This window comes from Ranitomeya variabilis, chromosome 2 (assembly GCF_051348905.1).
Source record: "Ranitomeya variabilis isolate aRanVar5 chromosome 2, aRanVar5.hap1, whole genome shotgun sequence".
In the NCBI taxonomy this organism is placed as follows: Eukaryota; Metazoa; Chordata; class Amphibia; order Anura; family Dendrobatidae; genus Ranitomeya; species Ranitomeya variabilis.
In genome coordinates this window covers 359575975-359598054 of record NC_135233.1, presented here as the reverse complement: position 1 = coordinate 359598054, position 22080 = coordinate 359575975, and the positions used below count along the sequence as shown (strand labels likewise).

At 41.7% G+C, this 22080-nt stretch overlaps 1 protein-coding gene across 1 annotated transcript; it reads left to right on the top strand.

The window, feature by feature from the left end:
* Positions 1–1655: 1655 nt before the first annotated feature.
* LOC143805916 (cytochrome P450 2H2-like) lies at positions 1656–20423 on the top strand. Its single transcript, XM_077285674.1, has 9 exons — positions 1656–1971; positions 5657–5819; positions 13360–13509; positions 13595–13755; positions 14887–15063; positions 15475–15616; positions 16084–16271; positions 16353–16494; positions 17730–20423. The coding sequence occupies exons 1-9, from the start codon at positions 1747–1749 to the stop codon at positions 17909–17911; spliced, it is 1530 nt and encodes a 509-aa protein (XP_077141789.1). The 5' UTR covers positions 1656–1746; the 3' UTR covers positions 17912–20423.
* The last annotated feature ends 1657 nt before the right edge of the window (positions 20424–22080 follow it).

Below are 22080 nucleotides of genomic sequence, written 5' to 3'. Positions count from 1 at the left end.
GCAATCCAGCAGTGACAACCACAGGGATCTCCTGCAGACCTCGGGGTGTCATGCCTACCCATCGGCGAGTCACGGTCATGGCGGGATTAGTGACACGCTTCTGGCACGATTACATTAAATGCCGCTGTCAGAGAATGACAGCGGCATTTGACGGGCCAACAGCTGTGGGTGGATCGCAATTCCTCCCTTGGCTGTTAGGGGCACATGTCAGTTGTTCAAAACAGCTGACATGTGCCGGGAAAGATGCGGACTCCGGAGCCCACATCAAATACATGTACGGCGCATGTCGTGAAGTGGTTAATATGGACAAAACAGAATTCATCATCTTTCCCTCATCTCACTTAACCCCCTCAACGTATCTATCCATTAAAGTAAATGGCTGCTCACTCTCCCCAGTCCCACAAGCTCACTGCCTTGGGGTACTCCTTGACTCTGAACTCTCCTTCAAACCACATATCCAAGCCCTTTCCATTTCCTGCCGACTTCGACTCAAAAAATATTTCCTGGATCTGTACATTCCTCAACCAGGAATCTGCAAAAACCGTAGTCCATGCATTCATCATCTCCCACCTTGACTACTGCAACCTCCTGCTCTGTGGCCTCCCCCTCTAACACTTTCACAACCCACCAATCTATTCTAAACTCTGCTGCCAACTAATCCACCTGTTACCCCACTATTCTCCTGCTTCTCTCCTCTGTCAATCTCTGCACTGGTTCCCCATTACCCAGAGACTCCAGGTATAAACCATAACCATGACATACAAAGCCATCCACAACCTATCTCCTCCATACATTTGTGACCTAGTTTCCCAGTACTTACCTGCAGGCAACCTCCGATCCTCACAAGATCTCTTTTTCTACTCCACTCTTATCTCCTCTTCCCACAATCGCAGGTTTCTCCTGCACATCCCCCATACTCTGGAACTCTCTACCCCAACATATCAGACTCTTGCCTACCATGGAAACCTTCAAAAGGAACATGAAGACCTACCTCTTTCGACAAGCCTATATCCTGCAGTAAACACCAAACCGCTGAACCAGCTCTACGCTCATCTACTATATCCTCACACATAACTTGCAGACTGTGAGCCCTCGCGGGCAGGGTCCTTTCTCCTCCTGTACCAGTCACGACTTGTAATTGTTTAAGATTACTGTACTTGTTTTTTATTATGCATACCCCTTTTCAAATGTAAGGTGCCATGGAATAAATGGCGCTATAATAATAAATATTAATAATATCTATTATCTATCTGTATAAAGAGAACTGGAACAGCACAAATGTACAAACACTTCGGGTGCAAAGCCTTCCACACTTGGAATCCTTTACAGAAAAATATAACATAGAAAAAAGAAGGCTTTTTTCTATTTTTTATCTATTATCTATCATCTATCTATCTATCTATCTATCTATCTATCTATCTATCTATCTATCTATCTATCATCTATCTCTTTCTTCAGTTCTCAGTCCAATTTTCACCCCATATTTACAGTCTCTATTTCTGCTTCTTTGTACTAATATACAATTCTCTATTATACAGACTTGTGCTATTATTATTTGGCCTTTTGGAGTCTCTCTGTTGTTTTTCTGAATGCAGCTCTTGTTGATGTTCGGAAGTCGTCCCTCTTTAGGATAAAAGGCCCCTGGATGTTACATAACACTATTGTCCTTGGAATTCAGAATCCTGAAAGGAGACACCGAGCAAACAAAACACTGACATTATTTTCCCAGGCTGTTCTCTCTCTGGCATGGATCAGAATAGAGCCGAGACCACTGAAGCTGGGACCCTCAGGATGGCGATGAGCATAGAGGCGACACTTCTCCTCACTACTGCTGTAACTTTCCTGATTTACCTTTTTAAAGTCGGGAAGAAGAATGAGCCAAGAAATCTTCCCCCGGGACCCCGACCTCTGCCGCTACTGGGGAATATCTTCCAGGTCAACCTCACAGAACTGCACAAGGATTTGGTGAAGGTATAGTGGATTGTAGCTACTAGTAATGGCGAGACTGAATGAGTTGGAAAGAAATAGAAAAACATGGCTCCTCTTTCAGAAACGGCGTCACATCTGTCCATAGGCTTTGTCTAGTACTGCTGCTCAGGTCATGACATAATCTGTAGTAAATCAGGCTAGAAGCGCACTGGGGGCGGATTGTTGTTCTTGGACGGCTATTTTGACACAATCCCAGTGCAATTCCAGCCTGATTTGCATATAACTTCCATGTTTGATTTCTCTTGACTAGCACATCAGGTCTCTTTTTTTATTGGGAGATGAGTGCCTAGACAGCCAGACTGCTACTTTAATATGTAAAAATGGGACAATGGTCACGTGAATTCACGGATCATAAAAGTTTCAAAATTGACGAAAGTGTCAATTGCGAGCTGCTTAAAATGTTTTGCTGATTGTTTAAAAAAAAAAAAAAAAATCTTCACTCATCCTCCCAGGGTCCTGTTCAGACTATCTGCAGCTCCTGGTGTTTGCTATTGTCTGCACTGTAGCCAGTCAGTGAGCTTAGTGTCTTTGAGCGAGATGACATCATGAACTGCCAAGAGCCAATGAGCTCCCTGATTGGCTGCAGCACTGTTGAAGTGATGTCAGCACTGCACACAATGTCACTGACAGCAGCAGCAGAGAATCATCGCTGGACCTTGGGAGTAGGGGTAAAGCTCAATTTGTTTGTTTTTAAGTTTTTAAACTGCAGCGGAAGGAACAGTGAGTTCCGGAAACCAGAGAACCTATTTAAGACATAGGAGTGTCACTATAATAGGTGCAGAGGTTGTAATCACACTGGGACCCCTGAGCTAAGAGGGCCCAAAAAGTCTATTTGAAATAATTTGAAGAGATTTTTACTATTAAAAATCTGAGATAAGAAAATTCGAAGGCGCTTCGCTTTTCTGGTGGGGATCCCAAACGAATGTCAGATGTAATACATGCCTCCAGATTACGCTCTTTTGCTTATGGAATAGAAATTATTTAAAAATCCATAGCCGGCGATGTTTTTCATGCTGGTTACAGATTAAAATAGCATGAAAACCTTGAAAAGTAATTAAAAACACAACGCGTTTCTGCTCTAACAGAGCCTTCCTCAGGTGTATACACCACGGCAGAGGCAACCTTGGTCACACTGGGCGTCTGGACTGTGACACTACAGAGAGAGCAGTTGGCATAGAGCTCCCCATGGTGAGTTAACCTCTGTGGAGACAACTTTTTTTTAAATTAAAAAGTAAAAACCTCACTACTTTGTTGGCTGTTGATCTCTTCTAAATTTATGTGCTGTCTTTTCTACCAATTCGTCCTCATATTTACGTAATCTAGTTGCAACTTCCGAATCAATTTAGTTGTAATTGGATGAAGTTGAATATTTCTCTTGCTCAGTGACACATTGATCACATATTGCTGTTGCAGCCTGTGCTAGATCCATACATTTCTCAACAAGAATTTTCATTAAAGAAGTTATCAATATACCTCTCCCACTTTCGAGTCCCTATCACCTTTAACATCTCCTATAAGAAGGTATTGAAAAATTCAAACTCAAAAATTGAATCAAAATTTAAGAGGATTTCAATCCAATTTGAGACGTAGGGTGCACATAAAGAATGAGGAATCCTCTAAAGAGTTCTTTCTCTGCAAATTCAATTTCTATGTGTATTTTGTACAGGAGAGTTTGTTGGATTAACTTTCCAATCCCTCAGCCAAAATGTAGGGTTCGATTTGAACTTGCATGTTTTAATTTCAAGAAAAGAGAAACACCCACAAGCTTTCAGTGTTGAAACCGCACCCACAACTGATGGGAGTGTCTATATAAAACTCCACACAGGTCATTTTGTTTTATACACCCGAGGAGGTCTCTTTTAGACCAAAAAATAGTTGTGTTTTTAATTACTTTTCAAGGTTTTCATGCTATTTTAATCTGTAACCAGCATGAAAAAACCATCTCCGTATATGGATTTTTAAATAAATTTGATTCCATAAGCAAAAGAATGTCATCATCACTAATCTGAACATTACCCGGAAGTATGTTTTACATCTGACATTCCATTGGGATCCCCACCGGAAGAGGGAAGACCTCCAAATGTCCTATTCTCACATTTCCCTTTGGAGTCGTGAATAGAGCAGGACTAACGCAACTCCACGCGAATCGGAAGGGCAGCATGCTACGAGGTTGAATCCCAACATGCTACTTAGATTAAACACAGCTTTGTGCCTATCCTGTACAACCTCTACAGTTGAGCATATATATACTGCATATATGTATGTATCACCCCTACTATTTATATGTCATTTATTGCGCTTAGGTAGCGCTCTCTTGTTTTCTCTCCCCTTACCTCAGGCTCCTGCCAAAACCCCTATATACTATTAAAAATCTGCAATAATTGGTGGTCCTTTTGGAGCTTTTGCATTGGGGCCCACAAGCTTTTAGTTACACCACTGTTAATACACGTGTTATTTGCAGTCTTTAACTGAAGACACATAATTAGGAAATTGACATTATCATAAATAACTCAATTCTTTCCTAATTTTACCACAAATATTTGCCATTTTTCTTTAATAAATCATCACTAATTTGATTCAGTGACACTTAGGGTACCGTCACACAGTGCAATTTCCATCGCTACGACGTTACGATTTGTGACGTTCTAGCGATATCGTTACGATATCGCTGTGTCTGACACGCTACTGCGATCAGGGACCCTGCTGAGAATCGTACGTCGTAGCACATCGTTTGGAACTTTCTTTCGTCGCTTGATCACCCGCTGACATCGCTGGATCGTTGTGTGTGACAGCGATCCAGCGATGTCTTCGCTTGTAACCAGGGTAAACATCGGGTAACTAAGCGCAGGGCCGCGCTTAGTTACCCGATGTTTACCCTGGTTACCAGCGTAAACGTAAAAAAAACAAACAGTACATACTCACCCGTCGGTGTCCTTCAGGTCCTTTGCCGTCTGCTTCCTGCTCTGAGTGCCGGCCGGAAAGTGAGAGCAGATCACAGCAGTGCTGCGCTCTGCTGTCACTGTACGGCGGCACTCAGAGCAGGAAGCAGACGGCAAAGGACCTGAAGGACACCGACGGGTGAGTATGTACTGTTTGTTTTTTTTACGTTTACGCTGGTAACCAGGGTAAACATCGGGTAACTAAGCGCGGCCCTGTGCTTAGTTACCCGATGTTTACCCTGGTTACCCGGGGACTTCGGCATCGCTCCAGCGCCGTGATTGCAACGTGTGACCGCAGTCTACGACGCTGGAGCGATAATCATACGATCGCTGCGACGTCACGGATCGTGCCGTCGTAGCGATCAAAATTTCACAGTGTGACAGTACCCTTAGGCTCTGAAGACTTTTTAGGAACTCTGGTTATGGCTTCATATTGTGTACTTTGGCTTTTTTTGGTCAAGAGAAAGACCAGCAAACTGATAGCTGAATACAATCAAGATAATGGTGGAGAAGACCCTGGTGGACCTATCTACACGTGCACAAGATGGATCTTCCTACAGATTATTTATCCTTTAAGTCACCATGGCTAAAGATTGAGCCAATGGCCATTAAATAATAATAATAATAATAATAATAATAAAAATAATTACTTTGGCATTTTTACTCAGTTTATTCATTTTTTAGTTTTTTCGTCTTCTCATCTTGCTTTACTTTCTTTGCTTTTGCAGCTGAGTGAGAAATATGGACCTGTGTACACATTCCAAGTTGTTAACCTCAACTCAGTTGTAATAGTGGGATATGACACAGTAAAGGAAGCTCTCATCGACTGTGGCGATGCATTTAATGACAGGGGAATAATTGAGATTATCTCTGTCCTGTTCGGTGACCATGGTGAGTAGGACATATGTTATCTTTGAACTGTATGTAAATGTATGCACATATATTGAACAATTTTAGCCAGTTTTTACCATGTAGGTTTGGTTAGTATCATTTTTACTACTGTTCTAATATGAGCTTCAGGCATTCAGCTTTGGCATAGGTCTGTAGGCCAAATGCCTCATGCCTGGACAACTTCTGCCTGCATTCCTCAGGGGTGTGCCTGAAGAAACCTCACACAATCCATGCTAGAAGTTTGAGTGCCTATAAGGTTGTGGTAAAGGTTGTTAGGTTTCTTTTTAAAGAAACAGTTGCAGACTGTAAGGTTTATGCTTGATAGTAGCAGCTGAACCTCAGGGGCGGTGGCAGTGATGGCACTTTCTGGTCACAATTTGTATTAAGAACACATAAACATTCTAGAACTTTGCACCACAAGCTTTCACACAAACGAACCATTTGGCTTCAGTCTTACAAATGTTAACTTTACAGAGTCTGTTAGTTACTGTGACTTTCTCACAGACTGTAAAGTTTTAAAAGGTTTTCTGGTTTTGTTAAACTCCTTTTCCCTGGCTAATGTTAGCTTTTTTTTTAAAAAAAGTATCCTCTCAGTCTCCACTGCCACTTCCAGTGTATGTTATGGTCCGCAGCACTGATGTCACATCAACAGCATTGCAGTCAATTAGTGAGCTCAGGGGCCGAGATCTCTGATTGGCTGCTGTGCTTTCTATATGTCTTCAGCATGGAAGACAGTAAGGGAGCTGCAGTGTAGGCTCAGCTCTTGACCCAGGGAGGACAAGTAAAGCAATTTTATTTTTAAATACAAACTGCACCGGGTGACAGAAGTTTTTCAAAAAATGAAAACCCCATATGGAATAATTTAACTTGACTGTCCCTTCCTATATAATAGGACTTGATCATCCAGGTGACGGGGCAACCAATCGTCTTTTCTTGGCCATTGTCCCACACAGTTGACAAAAGTTGTACTGGTGAAATCTATAGGCTTTGCTACATTCCAAAACCCAAAAATAGTTTGTTCTCTTCCAGGCTGATGTCTATTAAGGCTCAAGCAGATTTTTCAGATCTAACACCATCCAAGGTTAACATCATTCACAGTCCACATGACTTCATTGACAGCCAACTAGGAGCTGTCCCTTCCAAAAAATACGACTATTCCAGCCACACTGGATCATGTATGGTTCTTTTTGTGGTGCATCTTGTAAAACAGGAATTAGAGAGCTATGGGACACTGAAGATGCTCTACTAGAAATTTATGTTTAAATTGATAAAAGTGTGTTACTAATTTGGGTGTGTCCTTGCACACTCTAAAACTGTCTAGCCAGTGATGACAGATTATGTAGGGGTAAGAAAAAATTTAAATTATTTACAAATTTATAGGAGAAATAACATAGAAAAAGGCACAAGAGAGGTCTAAGAAAACATTATCCAAAGTAGTTATTTCACCGAAAATTTACGTAGTTTAATACAGACATGTCAGAAGCAGAAATGTGTTCCTTTTTTGGTTTGGGGTAGGACATTTAGATACCATAAGGAGTGGTCCTTTCATAAAGACCCCTCTATTAGACAAGAGACAATCAATATGTTACATCTATACTTACCACCGCCGGCACCGCGGTCACCGCTTCTCCCTCCTCTTCGGCAGGCGCACCCGCATCACTCCCGGCTCCTTCCTAGTCCGGGTCCCAGCATGTGTCTCTGCATGCACGTTGGCACGCCTCCCCTCTGTTGCCTGTCACACGCTCGGTCTCCTCCCATCTTCTCCTTAGGGACCGGGCGCGCGCACACTCCTCCACTTCATTCCTGGCTGCGACCTGACCCGGCAGCATTGCTGGGCCAATAGGAAGCAGCCACTTAGTATTTCAGGCCGCTCTTCCTTTGTGAAGGCGCCTGATCATTAAGTTAAACTTAGCAGAGTTCCTCTGTGTTTGGCTCTGCACCCAGGCCCATCTCTTCTCTTACTCTGCCAAGTCCTGGTTCCCTGCCTTCTTGCCCTGTGTCCCTTATCTCCTCATCCTAGGAGCTCATTATCCTGCTGCTACCATTTCCGTGGTTCTTCCCTACGTCTCCCTGTGTTCCCTCTCTCGTAAATTCTCCTACTCCTCTGGAGCCGATCCCTGGTCCTGGCATCCGTAGTACTAGTTACCTTCCAGCTTGCTCCCTAACTATCCCTGTATAGGGGTTGGTCTATCTGGTTCACTCGCTCGAGGGAGGTTCGGTATTACGGTCCAGTGGGTCCACTCTTGTCTCTTGCCTCCTAGCGTAACCGTACAATCAGGCCATGGATCCTGCCGGGGCCTCAGCTCAGAAGGAGTTGGTTTTTCTACGAGAAAACCAGACTCGCATTATGTCTTTTATGAAGACAATGGACTTCCGTTTGTCGGCCTTACAGGCCGTGGATCCCAGCAACGCCACGCAGGTCTCCAGGAAGTGTTGGTCCAGCAACGGGATACCCAAGCTCACATTTTGTCTTTGTCTTGTCTCATATGGCCTCAGTAGATGACCGTTTACTCACTTTGCAAACCTCCTCGCTCACCCCTGATCCCATGCCTGTCTCTTCTCCTCGTCTTGCCAAACTTCCTCGCTATGGCGGAGATCCCAAGCTTTGCAGAGGTTTTCTCAATCAATGTCGTCTCCATTTTGAGCTGCTGCCTCAGTAGTACTCTACCGATCGGGCCAAGGTGGCTTTTATCGTGTCCCACTTAGAGGGAGAAGCCCTTTCTTGGGTAAATCCTCTTTGGGAATGAGACGATCCTGTGGTGTCTAGTATAGCCATCTTTTTGGACACCTTCCAGAGGGTCTTTGATGAACCTGGCCACCTCGCTTCAACCACGGAATCACTCTTTAATTTACAGCAGGGCACTCTCACTGTCGGGCAATACGCAATCCGGTTCCGCACATTGTCGTCTGAACTAGGGTGGAACAACGAGGCTTTGGTTGGGACTTTTTGGAGAGGATCGTCCAGCAAGATCAAGGATGAACTTGCAGGACGAGATACTCCGACCACGTTGGAGGATCTCATTTCTCTTGCTTCATGTATAGATTTGCGCTTTCAGGAGCACTCTCGAGAGGCTGCTAGGGAAAGGAGACATATTAGGCCATCATCTTCTTCTTCTGTCTCTAGACCACTTAGTCCTCGACCTTCTAGTTCTGCCTCTGGTGCCTTCCTGGAGCCTATGCAAGTTGACCGGGTAAAGTTGGCTGAACGTCATCGTAGAGAGTGGTTGGCACAGGGCTGGTGCTTATACTGTGGGGGAGCGTCGCATTTTCCTCGTTCTTGTCCTGAGAGGCCGGGAAACGCCTCCACCTAGGTCAGGTAGGAGAGGCCTCCTTAGGTGTATCTGTTTCCTCTCCACCCCTTACCCTTTCTGTTTTGATTATCCAAGGTCAGAGATGTGGTTCTGAGGTTGCATATGTGGATTCGGGTGCGGCAGGCAACTTCATCCGGCTTAAGGAGGTGAAGAAGTATCAGATTCCCGTGATCACCCTTGAACATCCTCGTATGATTGCCTCCGTAGATGGAAGACTTTTTTATAAGAGACTGTCGTCATGGTCACTGAGGAACTAGTTCTTCAAGTAGGGGCCTTACATCAAGAGAAGATTGCGTTTTATGTCTTGCCCAACTTGTCCCATGCCTTACTCCTCGGTCTTCCATGGCTTCGGACACATGAACCCATTTTGGATTGGCGCACTGGCGAGGTTCTCCGATGGAGACATCCATGTCAAGAGAGATGCTTAGGGTCTGTTCGCCCGGTCATTTTTTCTCAACCTTCTTCTGGTCCGGCCGGACTGCCTTCCTGTATTGGTCTTTTGCGGATGTATTTAATAAAAAGGAGGCTGAGTCCTTACCACCTCACAGTCCCTATGACTGCCCAGTGGAACTACGACCGGGGTCCATCCCGCCAAGAGGTCGAATCTACCCGCTCTCTCCGGCCGAGACATCTGCCATGTCCGAATATATCCGTGAGAATCTCGCCAAGGGGTTTATACGTAAATCCTCTTCACTTGCAGGCACTGGCTTCTTCTTCGTAAAAAAGAAAGATGGTTCTCTCCGGCCATGCATAGATTACCGAGGTCTGAATGAGATTACGATTAAGAATAAGTATCTTCTACCACTTATTCCCAAGCTCTTAGACCGTCTACGAGGGGCCCGTGTATTTTCTAAATTAGATTTATGTGGAGCCTATAACCTCATTCGAATCCGACCTGGTGACGAGTGGAAGACCGCATTTAATACCCGGGATGGTCATTACGAGTACCTCGTCATGCCGTTTGGTCTATGTAACGCACCTGCGGTATTTCAAGAATTTGTCAACGAAATCTTCCGAGACATGCTATACTCCTGTGTTGTGGTCTACCTGGACGATATCCTCATTTTCTCTCCTGATTTATCCTCCCACTGGAGAAGTGTTCGTCTGGTGCTGCAACGACTACGGGAGAACCGGCTTTACGCTAAGTTGGAGAAGTGCATCTTCGAGCAAGCCTCTTTGCCCTTCCTAGGGTATATCGTCTCTGAAGCTGGCCTGGAAATGGATCCTGAAAAACTTTAAGCAATTCTCCAGTGGCCTCGGCCAATTGGAATAAAGGCGATCCAACGCTTCCTCGGTTTGCCAACTACTATCGTCAGTTTATTCCGCATTTTTCATCTGTGACCAAGCCTTTTTCATGGCTTACACAGAGAGGACTCAGTTCCGCAACCTGGTCTCCGGAGGCTGAGGATGCTTTTCTAAGTCTTAAACGGTCTTTTGCGGCCATGCTTGTTTTACATCAACCCGAGGCAAACAAACCATTTGTACTGGAAGTGGACGCATCTTCTATTGGTGCTGGCGCGGTTCTGTCCCAAAGATCCTCTACTGGGCGGTTGGTTACCTGTGGATTCTTTTCTAAGGCCTTTTCGTCTGCGGAGTGTAACTATTCCATCGGAGATCGGGAACTGCTAGCCATTAAAATGGCCTTAGAGGAGTGGCGCTATTTACTGGAGGGGGCTGTCATTCTTTTACTATCTTCACGGACCATAAGAATCTATCCTACCTTCAGTCCGCTCAGAGGCTAAATCCCCGGCAGGCCAGGTGGTCTCTATTCTTTGCCCGTTTCGATTTCAAGTTGCACTTTCGTCCTGGTCTGAAGAACGTCAAAGCCGATGCATTATCTCGGTCTCTTCAACCTGCCAATTTGGAGGAGGAACCTTCGCACATAATTGATCCGTCCAAAGTTGTTACTGTTGCTCCCATAAATCTGATCGTTCCACCTCCAGGCAAAACCTTCGTTTTTGATGCTCACAGAAGGACGATTCTACTTTGGGGACATTCCTCCAAGATCTCTGATCATGTGGGCATTAAGAAGACTCTGGATTTCATTTCCCGGTTCTATTGGTGGCCTTCTCTCTGTCAGGATGTGATCGATTTCACTGCCTCGTGTTCTTCTTGTGCTAAGATCAAAGTTCCCACGCGTTTACCTTCGGGGCTTCTACTTCCATTGCCGGTTCCGTCATTCCCATGGAACATATCGCTTTGGATTTTATCACTGATCTGCCTCGCTCCTCCGGGTATTCTACCATTCTGGTGGTAGTGGACCGCTTTTCAAAAATGGCACACTTTGTTCCACTGCTTGGACTACCTTCTGCTCCCGAATTAGCTAAGCTCTTTGTTCAGCACATCTTTCGACTTCACGGTTTTGCCCTACATATAGTATCTGATCGTGGAGTCCAATTTACATCTCGATTCTGGAGGGCTTTGTGTGGTCTCTTGGAGGTAAAGTTAGACTTCTCCTCTGCATACCATCCGCAGACCAACGGCCAAGTGGAACGAGTAAATCCAGTGCTGTCTTCTTATCAGTGTCACTTCACCAACTCTCATCAAGATAACTGGTCTGGACTTCTTCCGTGGGCTGAGTTCGCCTATAATAACCATCCCAACGAATCTTCTGGCAAATCTCCATTCTTTGTTATTTTCGGCATGAATCCCAGCATTCCTTTACCGATTTCTGTCTCTTCCGGAGTCCCGGCAGCTGATTCCGAGGTCATAGAATTTTCCAGAGTCTGGCTTGAGACTAAAGAGGCACTTGGGAGAGCCAGTGAATGCATGAAAAGACATGCCGACAAGAGGCACCTTCATGCTCCAACTTATCTTCCGGGCGAGAGGGTTTGGCTTTCTTCTAAATATATCAGACTGAAGATTCCTTCCTACAAGTTGAGTCCTCGTTACATTGGTCCTTTTGAAGTCCTCCGCCGCATCAACGATGTGTCCTACAAACTGAGGTTGCCTGCTTCACTCCGCATTCCCAACGCTTTCCACGTTTCTCTCCTAAAACCAATCATTCTTAATCATTTTCATCCTACTTCTGACTCTTCTCCTCTCCCGGTTAGTGCAGATAATATTTTTGAGGTAAAAGATATTTTAGCTTCCAAAAAGGTCAGGGGGTCAGGGGCAAAACCTTCTTCTTAATTGATTGGAAGGGGTTTGGGCCCGAGGAGAGATCTTGGGAACCTCAGGAGAACATTAATGCACCTCATATTCTTAAGAGATTTTTGTCCAAGAGGGGTGGGGGAGGATCTAAGAGAGTACTGTTACATCTATACTTACCACCGTAGGTGCCTCAGTCACCACTTCTCCCTCCTCTTCGGCCGGCGCACCCCCGTCACTCCCGGCTACTTCCTGGTCCAGGTCCCGGCGTGTGTCTCTGCATGCGCATCAGCGCGCCTCCCCTCTGCTGCCTATCACGCTCGGTCTCCTCCCATCTTCTCCTTAGGAACCCCTAAGGAACACTCCTCCGCTTCATTCCTGGCTGCGACCTGACCCAGCAGCATTGCTGGGTCAATAGGAAGCAGCCATTTAGTATTTCTGGCCGCCCTTCCTTTGTGAAGGTGCCTGATTGTTAAGTTAAACTTAACAGAGTTCCTCTGTGTTTGGCTCTGCACCCAGGCCCATCTCTTCTCTTACTCTGCCGAGTCCTGGTTCCCTGCCTTCCTGCCCTGTGTCCTTTATCTCCTCATCCTAGGAGCTCACTATCCTGCTACTACCATTTCCGTGGTTCTTCCCTACATCTCCCTGTGTTCCCTCTGTCATAAATTCCCTATCTACTCCTCTGGAGCCGATCACTGGTCCTGGCATCCGTAGTACTAGTTACCTTCGAGCTTGCTCCCTAACTATCCCTGTATAGGGGTTGGTCTATCTGGTTTGCTCGCTTGAGGGAGGTTCAGTATTACGGTCCAGTGGGTACACTCTTGTCTCTTGCCCCCTAGCGTAACACAATATTTGCCACTACTGATAAAACTCTTCAGCAATAGATAATTGGTTGGTCAACAAAATAATTATGAGGCTGACCAAATGGGTCCTTCTCTGGAAGGGACATCACATTAATACAGCTTGTAGCATAACTTTAGAGCATAGCCTGATGACTCAATATGTTCCTGTAATATTTTGACAGGTAGCTTAAAGATATTTGTAATTTTTTGACAAAACAAAATATTTGTCTCCAAAATATGAAACTAATCAGGAGCTAGCCTAAAACTGGTGCTGATTCTTTCTCTACCATGTTCTAGGGATTGTTATGAGCAATGGTGAGAGGTGGAAAGTGATGAGACGATTCTCTTTGATGACCTTGAGAAATTTAGGAATGGGCAAGAGGAGTGTTGAAACGAGGATCCAAGAGGAGGCCCAGTGTCTTACAGAAAGGATTATGCAAAACAATGGTGAGTAAAAAATAAATTCATGTTTTTACATTCACAATCAACTTATTGATACCCTGTAAGCTTTTATAAATTACTTTAATTGCAGATACGCCATTTAACCCAACATATATTCTTGGACTTGCTGTTTCTAATGTTATATGTTCTATTGTGTTTGGTGAGCGATATGACTATGAGGACAAGAAATTTCTGAAGCTTTTATCTTATAACAGAGAAATCTTCAAACGTCTGAATTCTTTCGCTGGCCAGGTACATATATTTTATGATTCAAAACCACCCACCTTCTTGGGTAATATTGCAATATGCCTTTCCCACCACAAAAATAGCAACAGAATTAGTGACACTTGTCAAAATATTGAGGGCTCGATTCATTATTTGCATTTATTTTTAAGTTAAAAAATTTGGTGGAAAATTAAAAACTATGTTTATTTTTGTCTTTTACCCTTATGTGACTTTTAGAGCAAAATGTCTCATATCACACTAACATATTGCAAAATGTGCAAAAAATTTTCAGGAGTACATAAAATCACTCCATGGGGACTGGGATACATTTGTTCAAAAATTGTTAAAAAGAGACAGTTCATGAATTATTTGGAAACTTCTGTAAAACACAAACTATAATCACAATGGTAAACATAATGAAGAAGGCAAATATGTATAAAATACATTTTTAACAAAAAGAAAATTAAAAGATTTTGGCGCAAATCAAAAACAGGCTAAAAACCACAAAAAATGGATAAAAATGGTGCACTGGCAATATTAATTCAGGACTTGTGAGATTGAAACGCTATTCTTGATCTGCCCTTTCTATAAAAGCTGGCAAGATTAGATTGGTATTTGAGCACTTGTACAGTCCACAAGGGCCCTTTACCACAACGGGTCCATAGGTTCCAGATAATTTTGTGCACTCATGAAAGTTTCCACAAGGATGCCATAAATCTTTGACCATTTACAGCACTTGCAAAAGTTTAAGTGATAGAACTGATAAGAATGTAAAAAAGATTAATGATGGTTTTAGACCAATCATGGATGTATTGGTTAGTAAGAGGATGATGATCTTTGTTATTCTGGGGATAAGATCACTTTCATTCTCCAAATTTCTGGTGAAAGACAAACCAAGTAGTTGATGATAAGCAAACCAGACAGCTAAATGGGAAAAGATGGATTTGTAGAGAACAACAACAAAACATAATTTGGGTCTAAAACCAATATTGATATTGTTTGTCCAATCTTTCCGTAGAACCGTCTTGGCAGAGATTAAAATGACATATAATTTAAAAAGGGATTATTTAAAAATATGTGTTTTCAAAAAGTTGAAGATATTCCTTTTTCCATTTTAGAAACCACATTAGGAGATTAATAAAATTAATTATTTTACAGCTCCTTGGAATGTTTCCACGTTTGATGAAATGTCTTCCTGGGCCACACCAGAAGATCTTATCAAATAATATCAAGTTGAAAAAGTTTGTAAAGGAAATGATAAAAGCTCATAAAGACACCTTTGATGAGAGTTGCCCACGAGATCTCATTGACTTCTTCCTCCTGAAAATAGAAGAGGTAGGCTAGATCATGTTGACTATGTCTAGAGGGGTTTACAAAAGGCAGAATGTGCGCTCGGTACTAAGTGAGGTCAATCTACTTGGCCAGAGTATAAGGTTTAGATGGCTTAGGTATTACGGTTCTGATACTTAAGCCATCTAAACTCTTCTCTACTGGGATTCTTCTTCCAGGTTGATGGAAAACTAAGTTACGGATCTGCTTAACACAAGATGACTTGTCAAATCACTGATAAAAGATAAATGGTTTGGAAATTTGTGCAGCAAGTACCTGATAGTCATTTTGATTAGAAGTAATCTAATGTTGAATTGCCTAGGCCATCAATGATTCCAATTTCAACCAATTTACATTATATAATCATATTGGATTTTACATGTCACATAATGATTTCTTTTAAAATTATTTTTACAGGAGAAAAATAATCCAGAAACTGAGTTCTGTGAGGATAACTTAGTGGGGACTGTAATTGATTTGTTTTTTGCTGGAACTGAGTCTACAGCTATGACATTAAGATACAGCTTCCTTATACTTCTTAAACACCCAGAGGTACAAGGTAAGATGTGTCTCTACTTAAATGTTTTTTTATTAAACTACAGTATGTTTTTCCCATTATTCTTTTTCTGTAATGTAACAATGGTGGATGTGGACTCATTGGATCACTTATGGATTTTGCATACCACAAAATCAAAGAGTGAAGTTCCAAGGATTATAGGCTCTTCACCATAATCCCCGTGTTGACTTTTGGATTTATTCAAAGGCAGGTCACATCCCCAGAATAGACTCTTATAATCTCTTCTATCCACAGTGCTGAGCTTAACAAGCATATGATGAATTCTAGCATCAGAACTGCAGACGTAAGAGCGTATGTGCTCTCACACCAATGCTACTTTATTGCAGTGCTTGGAAAGTGCAAGTAAATGCACATGAGTATAAGCATGTGTTCATAATGTGATGCTTCAGAAAACCTCTTGGATTTTCTCCAATTGGTGATTGCAATTTAACTTTGTTTCCATTATACAGAGAAGATTCATGAGGAGATTGACCGCGTAATTGGCCAAAACCGATGTCCATCAGCAGAAGACCGGTCTCAAATGCCCTATACAGATGCGGTCATCCATGAAATTCAGCGATTTGCTGACATTTTCCCTATAGGACTAACCCGTGCAGCACAGCAAGACACAACTTTAAAGGGATATCACATACCAAAGGTAAATTGTCAATAACAGAACTATATAACATACTTCCATGTCATCTGTATTCGGCAACTGATTTGATATGTATTCCACAAGGGAATGATGATGGTTCCGATGATAACATCCGTTCTGAAGGACCCAAATCATTTTAAGAACCCAGAAGACTTTGATCCTGGACACTTCCTTGATGAGAATGGTGGCTTTAAGAAGAGTGAAGCCTTTATGGTATTTTCTGCAGGTACTATCTCTTCAAAAGTTTCTCAGCTTTTTAACAAAACATGATTAAATGCTATTATAAAATTTAGTGAAGCCATGACTGTACATTATTTTTCACATCTGATCCACTTTTCAAAGGAATACTCCAGGAAATGCTGTTTTATATATATAATGCAGGGCCTGAAGAAGTGGAACATGACTTTTATCTTTTAAGCATACTCCAACCCCACAGGTTCTGTACTATGCATGGCACTTTCTATCAATTCTTCCTCCTGGTGTGTTTCTTTTTTCTGATATTCAATGGAGATTTTCATGCATGTCCACCATGTACAACCCAAGGGTATACATAACATAGAAGTAGAGTATGATCTTGCTAATGGGACTTTGAGGAAAGGGGCACAGTACTTTTTATGTGCACCTACTTTTCTATTGTACCTGGCAGTGTTTGCTCACTTGATTTGTTTTCCTGGGCAACTTCTCAAAAAATAATGGACAGCCAACATTTTTCATGGACATGTTAGAAAACTATAGTAAATCATTATGGTTCTAAGTGACCTATGTCTACACCCAAAATTTCTGATAAAGACATTAGCTGCTTCACTGTGAACTGTAAAATTACATCACATTCATAATAATCCATATAAGCTTTATCAGCTTCAGGAAAAATCATGGACAAATCAAATTTTAAGGATGGGGGGGGGAGTGCAATATGCTTACTGACTGTCCAGGAATTTCAGGACAGTCGGCAACCCTGGTACTTGACCAGTAATCTTTTCCACTGAGGAATCACAAAAACATGGCCAACCTATGGAAAGAAGAAAAAAGAATTTCAGAAAAAAAAAACACTTCCAAAATTGAATTCTGGTTTCTGATGCCCCCAGTCAATAAATAGGCCATAATAATGTTGCATGATTAGTGCCATCAAGAAAAACCTTATACAAGGGAAATAGCAGTGGTGATGCTCAGTGGACAAAGCAGCTGTGATAAGACCAGCATCACAGAGTAATATCAAGGAATTCACTTACTCATGGTCTACAAGACTCATAATAAAATCTTGCTTAGGTTCTCAAAACCAGTTCCGTGTTAGTTCATGGCAGCAAGTATTCTGGAGAAAGTTCAAACCCAGGATGGTAATTTTTAAAATTCTTGGTTAAGAATTGTTTAACTACGTCACTTGCAGATTATTTAGAAGTTGGCACAGATGGTCCTCAATGACCATTATACACCATCTAACAAATGATGTGTTCCTCCCTCCAGGCAAACGGATGTGTATGGGCATGACCCTGGCCCGCATGGAAATCTTCTTATTCATCACAACTTTACTGCAGAAGTTCACTTTGAAGCCTACTGTGGACAGAGAACTCATTGACATCAGACCAGTACCCAACACCAATGGTTCTCAACCTCATGACTATGAGATGTTTGCTGTCCCTCGCTGAATACTCTTCGCGTGCTGCTGTCAGAAAACATATATGGCACATATGATTATATAGTGGCAGATACAATGTAATGAACAGAGATGTGGAGGTCAATCTTTGATGATCACTTTGCCGAAATTTGAACAAAACACTTTGCTTGTATTTCATTAGGAAATTTGAATTAGGAAATTTGCTATATTTTGGCCAGAAAATTTATTTTTTATATTATAATTATCTGGTGTCTCTTAAGACTCAGGAGTATAATAAACATAAAGAAAAAATAAAATAAATTATACTCATATTACCCTTACCAGTCCAGCCCAAATCCAGTTCAGTTGTCCTCTTCTGTTCAGTCACCGATGTGGTGGTCATTTTCAGCATCTTTGCATCCTTGGCATCTTCTGCGCTGAGTAGTCTGCAACGTTATGACTAGTGATGAGCAAATACTGAATACTCTTTGTGGGCTACTGTCATAAAACATATATGACACACATGATTAAATGTTGGCAGATACAATGTAATGAACACAGATGTGGACATGAATCCAAAATAGTGATGATCACTTTGACGAAATTGGATCAAAACAGTTGGCTTGTACTTAGCTAGGAAATCTGAATTTGGAAATTTATCCTACTTTAGCCAGGAAATTGATTTAATGCAAATAAAATGTACATTACTATGCTCCAAGCTCTCTCAAGACCTAAAAGTATGATAAACGAACAAAAAATATAAAAAAATTATAGTCACCAAGCCCTCACCTGTCTAACTGTGCAGCCCTGATCCTATCCAGTTGTCTTTTTCGGTCCAGTCACTGACATCTTTGCTATTTTCTATACTGACTAGAAGTTATGACTGCACATTGCAAGTCATGACATTACGCGATGCCATGAGGTTGTGGCCTAGTCAGCGTAGTAGACACCAAAAATGCAGGGTGACAAAAGGACCGAAGATGGCCAAGTGAAGACCATACCGGTGACTGGACCAAAAGCAGGTGATTAGGTGGGTGATTATTAATTATGTTCTTATGTTTTTATCACCTTCTTCGAATTTTTCAATCCAGCAAAATGCTGGATTCACGATAATCAACTGCACAATATCCCCACTAGTGCTAACACTGCTTGAACTGTGTCGGCAAAGAAGGTGAGTATAAGTTTTTTTATTTTATCGGGGCCAAACATTTAGATCAAGAAGGGGTTGTCCAAGTAGTGAACAACCCCTTTTGGCCAAGGTCTGAAGATATCTGCAGCCTCACTTCTAACTTGTGCTACATCATCAGTAGTGCGTGTAAAGAGTGCTGGCTTACTATATCACTTCTATATCTAAGTAATCCCCCTTCTTTTGTCACAACCATTGCTGTTGTTGCTATTAAAAAGAGACAGTCTGCCAGCCCCACAAAATGTGAAAAGCAAACCTCACAACCTAATCCTATCCCAACCTAACCTTAGCAATCTCCTCATAAATCAAGGGGCCATACCCAATTTAGAAAGGATATTTTCAATGGTTTTTGGGGCTCATGCAGATGTCCATACATGGATTGTCTGTAGGTCTCCTGACCCAAGGTATATATCAGGTAGTCGAGTTCAGATTGGGAGCGGACAATCGATGCATTATGCTCCGGGCTCAGAATAAGTTTCACTGACGTCTGCATGGGCCCTTATTGTGCATAGAGCTATGTTAGAGAGTCAGGTGATGTTTGTAATGGCCTAAAAAATATTCTTATCTCAAAAATCCTATCCCAATATGTAGTAGGTATAATAATAAATATATTAGCAAATACCAGCAATTAGAAATGTAGCATGGTTCTTCTGATTAGCTATGTCGCTTACTCCATGTGAAGGTCATTGCAGTAGCTTAGGTATCCATAGAGATATTTGCTAATATTATTATTATTACACTTATTACATAATGTGATTGGATTTTGGAGATGAGAATATTTCTTTAAATCGAAAGGTTTTCTTTTGGTGATCTGTTTGGCTATTACATGCTAAGTTGACGTCCACGCTTCAATTGAAGAAGCTACGGCGAAACGGCGCTTGTCGGGCGCGGGAGAGCAGCATCGGCACTCCACATACAGCGCACGGCATTCCTAGATTTACATCTGCACCACAGGTAATTAACCCATTACATGGAATTTTTTCCTTTCTCTGGCACCCCCTTTTTTTTGGCGTATGTAGTGGTTTCACTTACCAGTTCATTAACAACTGGATGTTGTATTGCTGGGCATATACTCCATACTTGCCTCCCCTCTTGGGAAGAACAAATGAATGGGATTCTTTAGACTTATTCTCTGCACGTGCATATACATAGCTGCTGTGCCTTTGATTGACTTTTTCTTATATTATACCATCATAACTTCCAACTCTTTATGGTATAAATACAATCTGGTTAATTATACTTTATTAGCCTGGTGGATTTGTGCTGTGCTATCTCCCTCCTTAGTCTGGTGGTTTCATCCCCCCCGCCCCCTTTGTGTCTTTATGTAAAACTGATTTCTATTTTAATTATTTATAAATAAATACACAATTTTAACATCATTCCCTTTTCATTTCCTTTCTTATATGGTGTTCCATATCTGAATATATATTTGTTGTATTGTTGAAGTGACTTCAGCCGCAATAAATTAGGACTATGGGAATAATAATTGCCATATCTGTGTAGTTGTATATTTGGACTACTAATGTTTAAATGTTTAAAAAACAAGAGACTCACTGGCGCTAAAAAGAATTCTGAAGCTGCTGATACCACGACAAGCACTGTGCCAGTTATGTCAGAATGAAAAAACATGTGTGAAAATTGGTATGGATATCGCGCTACAATTATGGCCTAAGACAATTATTATACCAAAGAACCGCCGTTAACTTATACATCTCAATAATGCTATTGCATCATAATGGATTATCCAATAGAAACTATGACTCTAGACACTGATGATGTGCAGTGAGTGGGTACTAATCCCACTATACACACTAGAGACTGTAAATACCAGGCACTATTGCTCTAAGTGGGTAGCAATCTCACTGTATAGTGATATAATCGTTCTAAATAAGTTAACATAAATTGTGTGCGCTTAATTGCACTAACAGTGTATCTTAAATCAGTCAGCGAGGTATTCAAAGCAAAGGCCGAATTCTTACCTAATTGGTGTTAGTTAGGTGTTCGGACACCGAACAGTTTTGGGAGTGGAATCTAAGCGGAAACTCTGGAAATGCCCCTTAAAAACTAAAAAAAATCTTCAAAAACCTGGTGTTTCTACTTGAAAAACTCAACAGAAATATAGTGTGCAAATACCCTTAGGTTTTATTTACGCTTAGGTCATTTTCAGGAGTTGTTTGAACATAAAATCGTGCTAAAAAACTGTTTAAAAAAACTCTTTAAAAACTATTCTAATTAATTTAGATGGAAAATCGATTTTGCTGTTCATTTGGGTTTTGCTAAACTTTTTTTTCTGCTGAAATTTTGAAAGATTCCTGGAGGTAAAAAAAAGTGCATGCCACTACTGCGAAGTAGATCCTAAAGAAAACTTCTCCAAAATTAGCCCTATTCAAGGAAAGGCTGTAAAAAAAACTCTTCAGGAAAAAAAAAACGCATCAAAAATTCTTCAAAATAACTTCAGAAAAAAAATCTCCCCAAAAATGAGAGTTTCCTAAAGCGGTTTCAGCTTGAAAACTTGAGATTGTTTAACTCCCCCCAAAATTTAATGTGAACAAAGCCTTATACAGTACAGACCAAAGGTTTGGACACACCTTCTCTTTTCTGTATTTTCATGACTATGAAAATTGTAAATTCACACTGAAGGCATCAAATCTAGGAATTAACACATGTGGAATTATATACTTAACAAAAAAGTGTAAAACAACTGAAATTATGTCTTATATTCTAGGTTCTTCAAAGTAGCCACCTTTTGCTTTGATGACTGCTTTGCACACTCTTGGCATTCTCTTGATGAGCTTCAAGAGGTAGTCACCGGAAATGGTTTTCACTTCACAGGTGTGCCCTGTCAGGTTTAATAAGTGGGATTTCTTGCCTTATAAATGTGGTTGGGACCATCAGTTGTGTTGAGCAGAAGTCTGGTGGATACACAGCTGATAGTCCTACTGAATAGACTGTTAGAATTTGCATGGCAAGAAAAAAGCAGCAAAGTAAAGAAAAACCATCATTACTTTAAGAAGCGAAGGTCAGTCAGTCCGAAA

Excerpts from the sequence above, each read along its gene's own strand:
- LOC143805916 (XM_077285674.1), top strand. The coding sequence starts at position 1,747 with ATGGATCAGAATAGAGCCGAGACCACTGAAGCTGGGACCCTCAGGATG. Across the intron at positions 5,820-13,359 it reads TGTCCTGTTCGGTGACCATG|GGATTGTTATGAGCAATGGT; the intron begins GTGAGTAGGACA and ends ACCATGTTCTAG. Across the intron at positions 13,756-14,886 it reads TGAATTCTTTCGCTGGCCAG|CTCCTTGGAATGTTTCCACG; the intron begins GTACATATATTT and ends ATTATTTTACAG.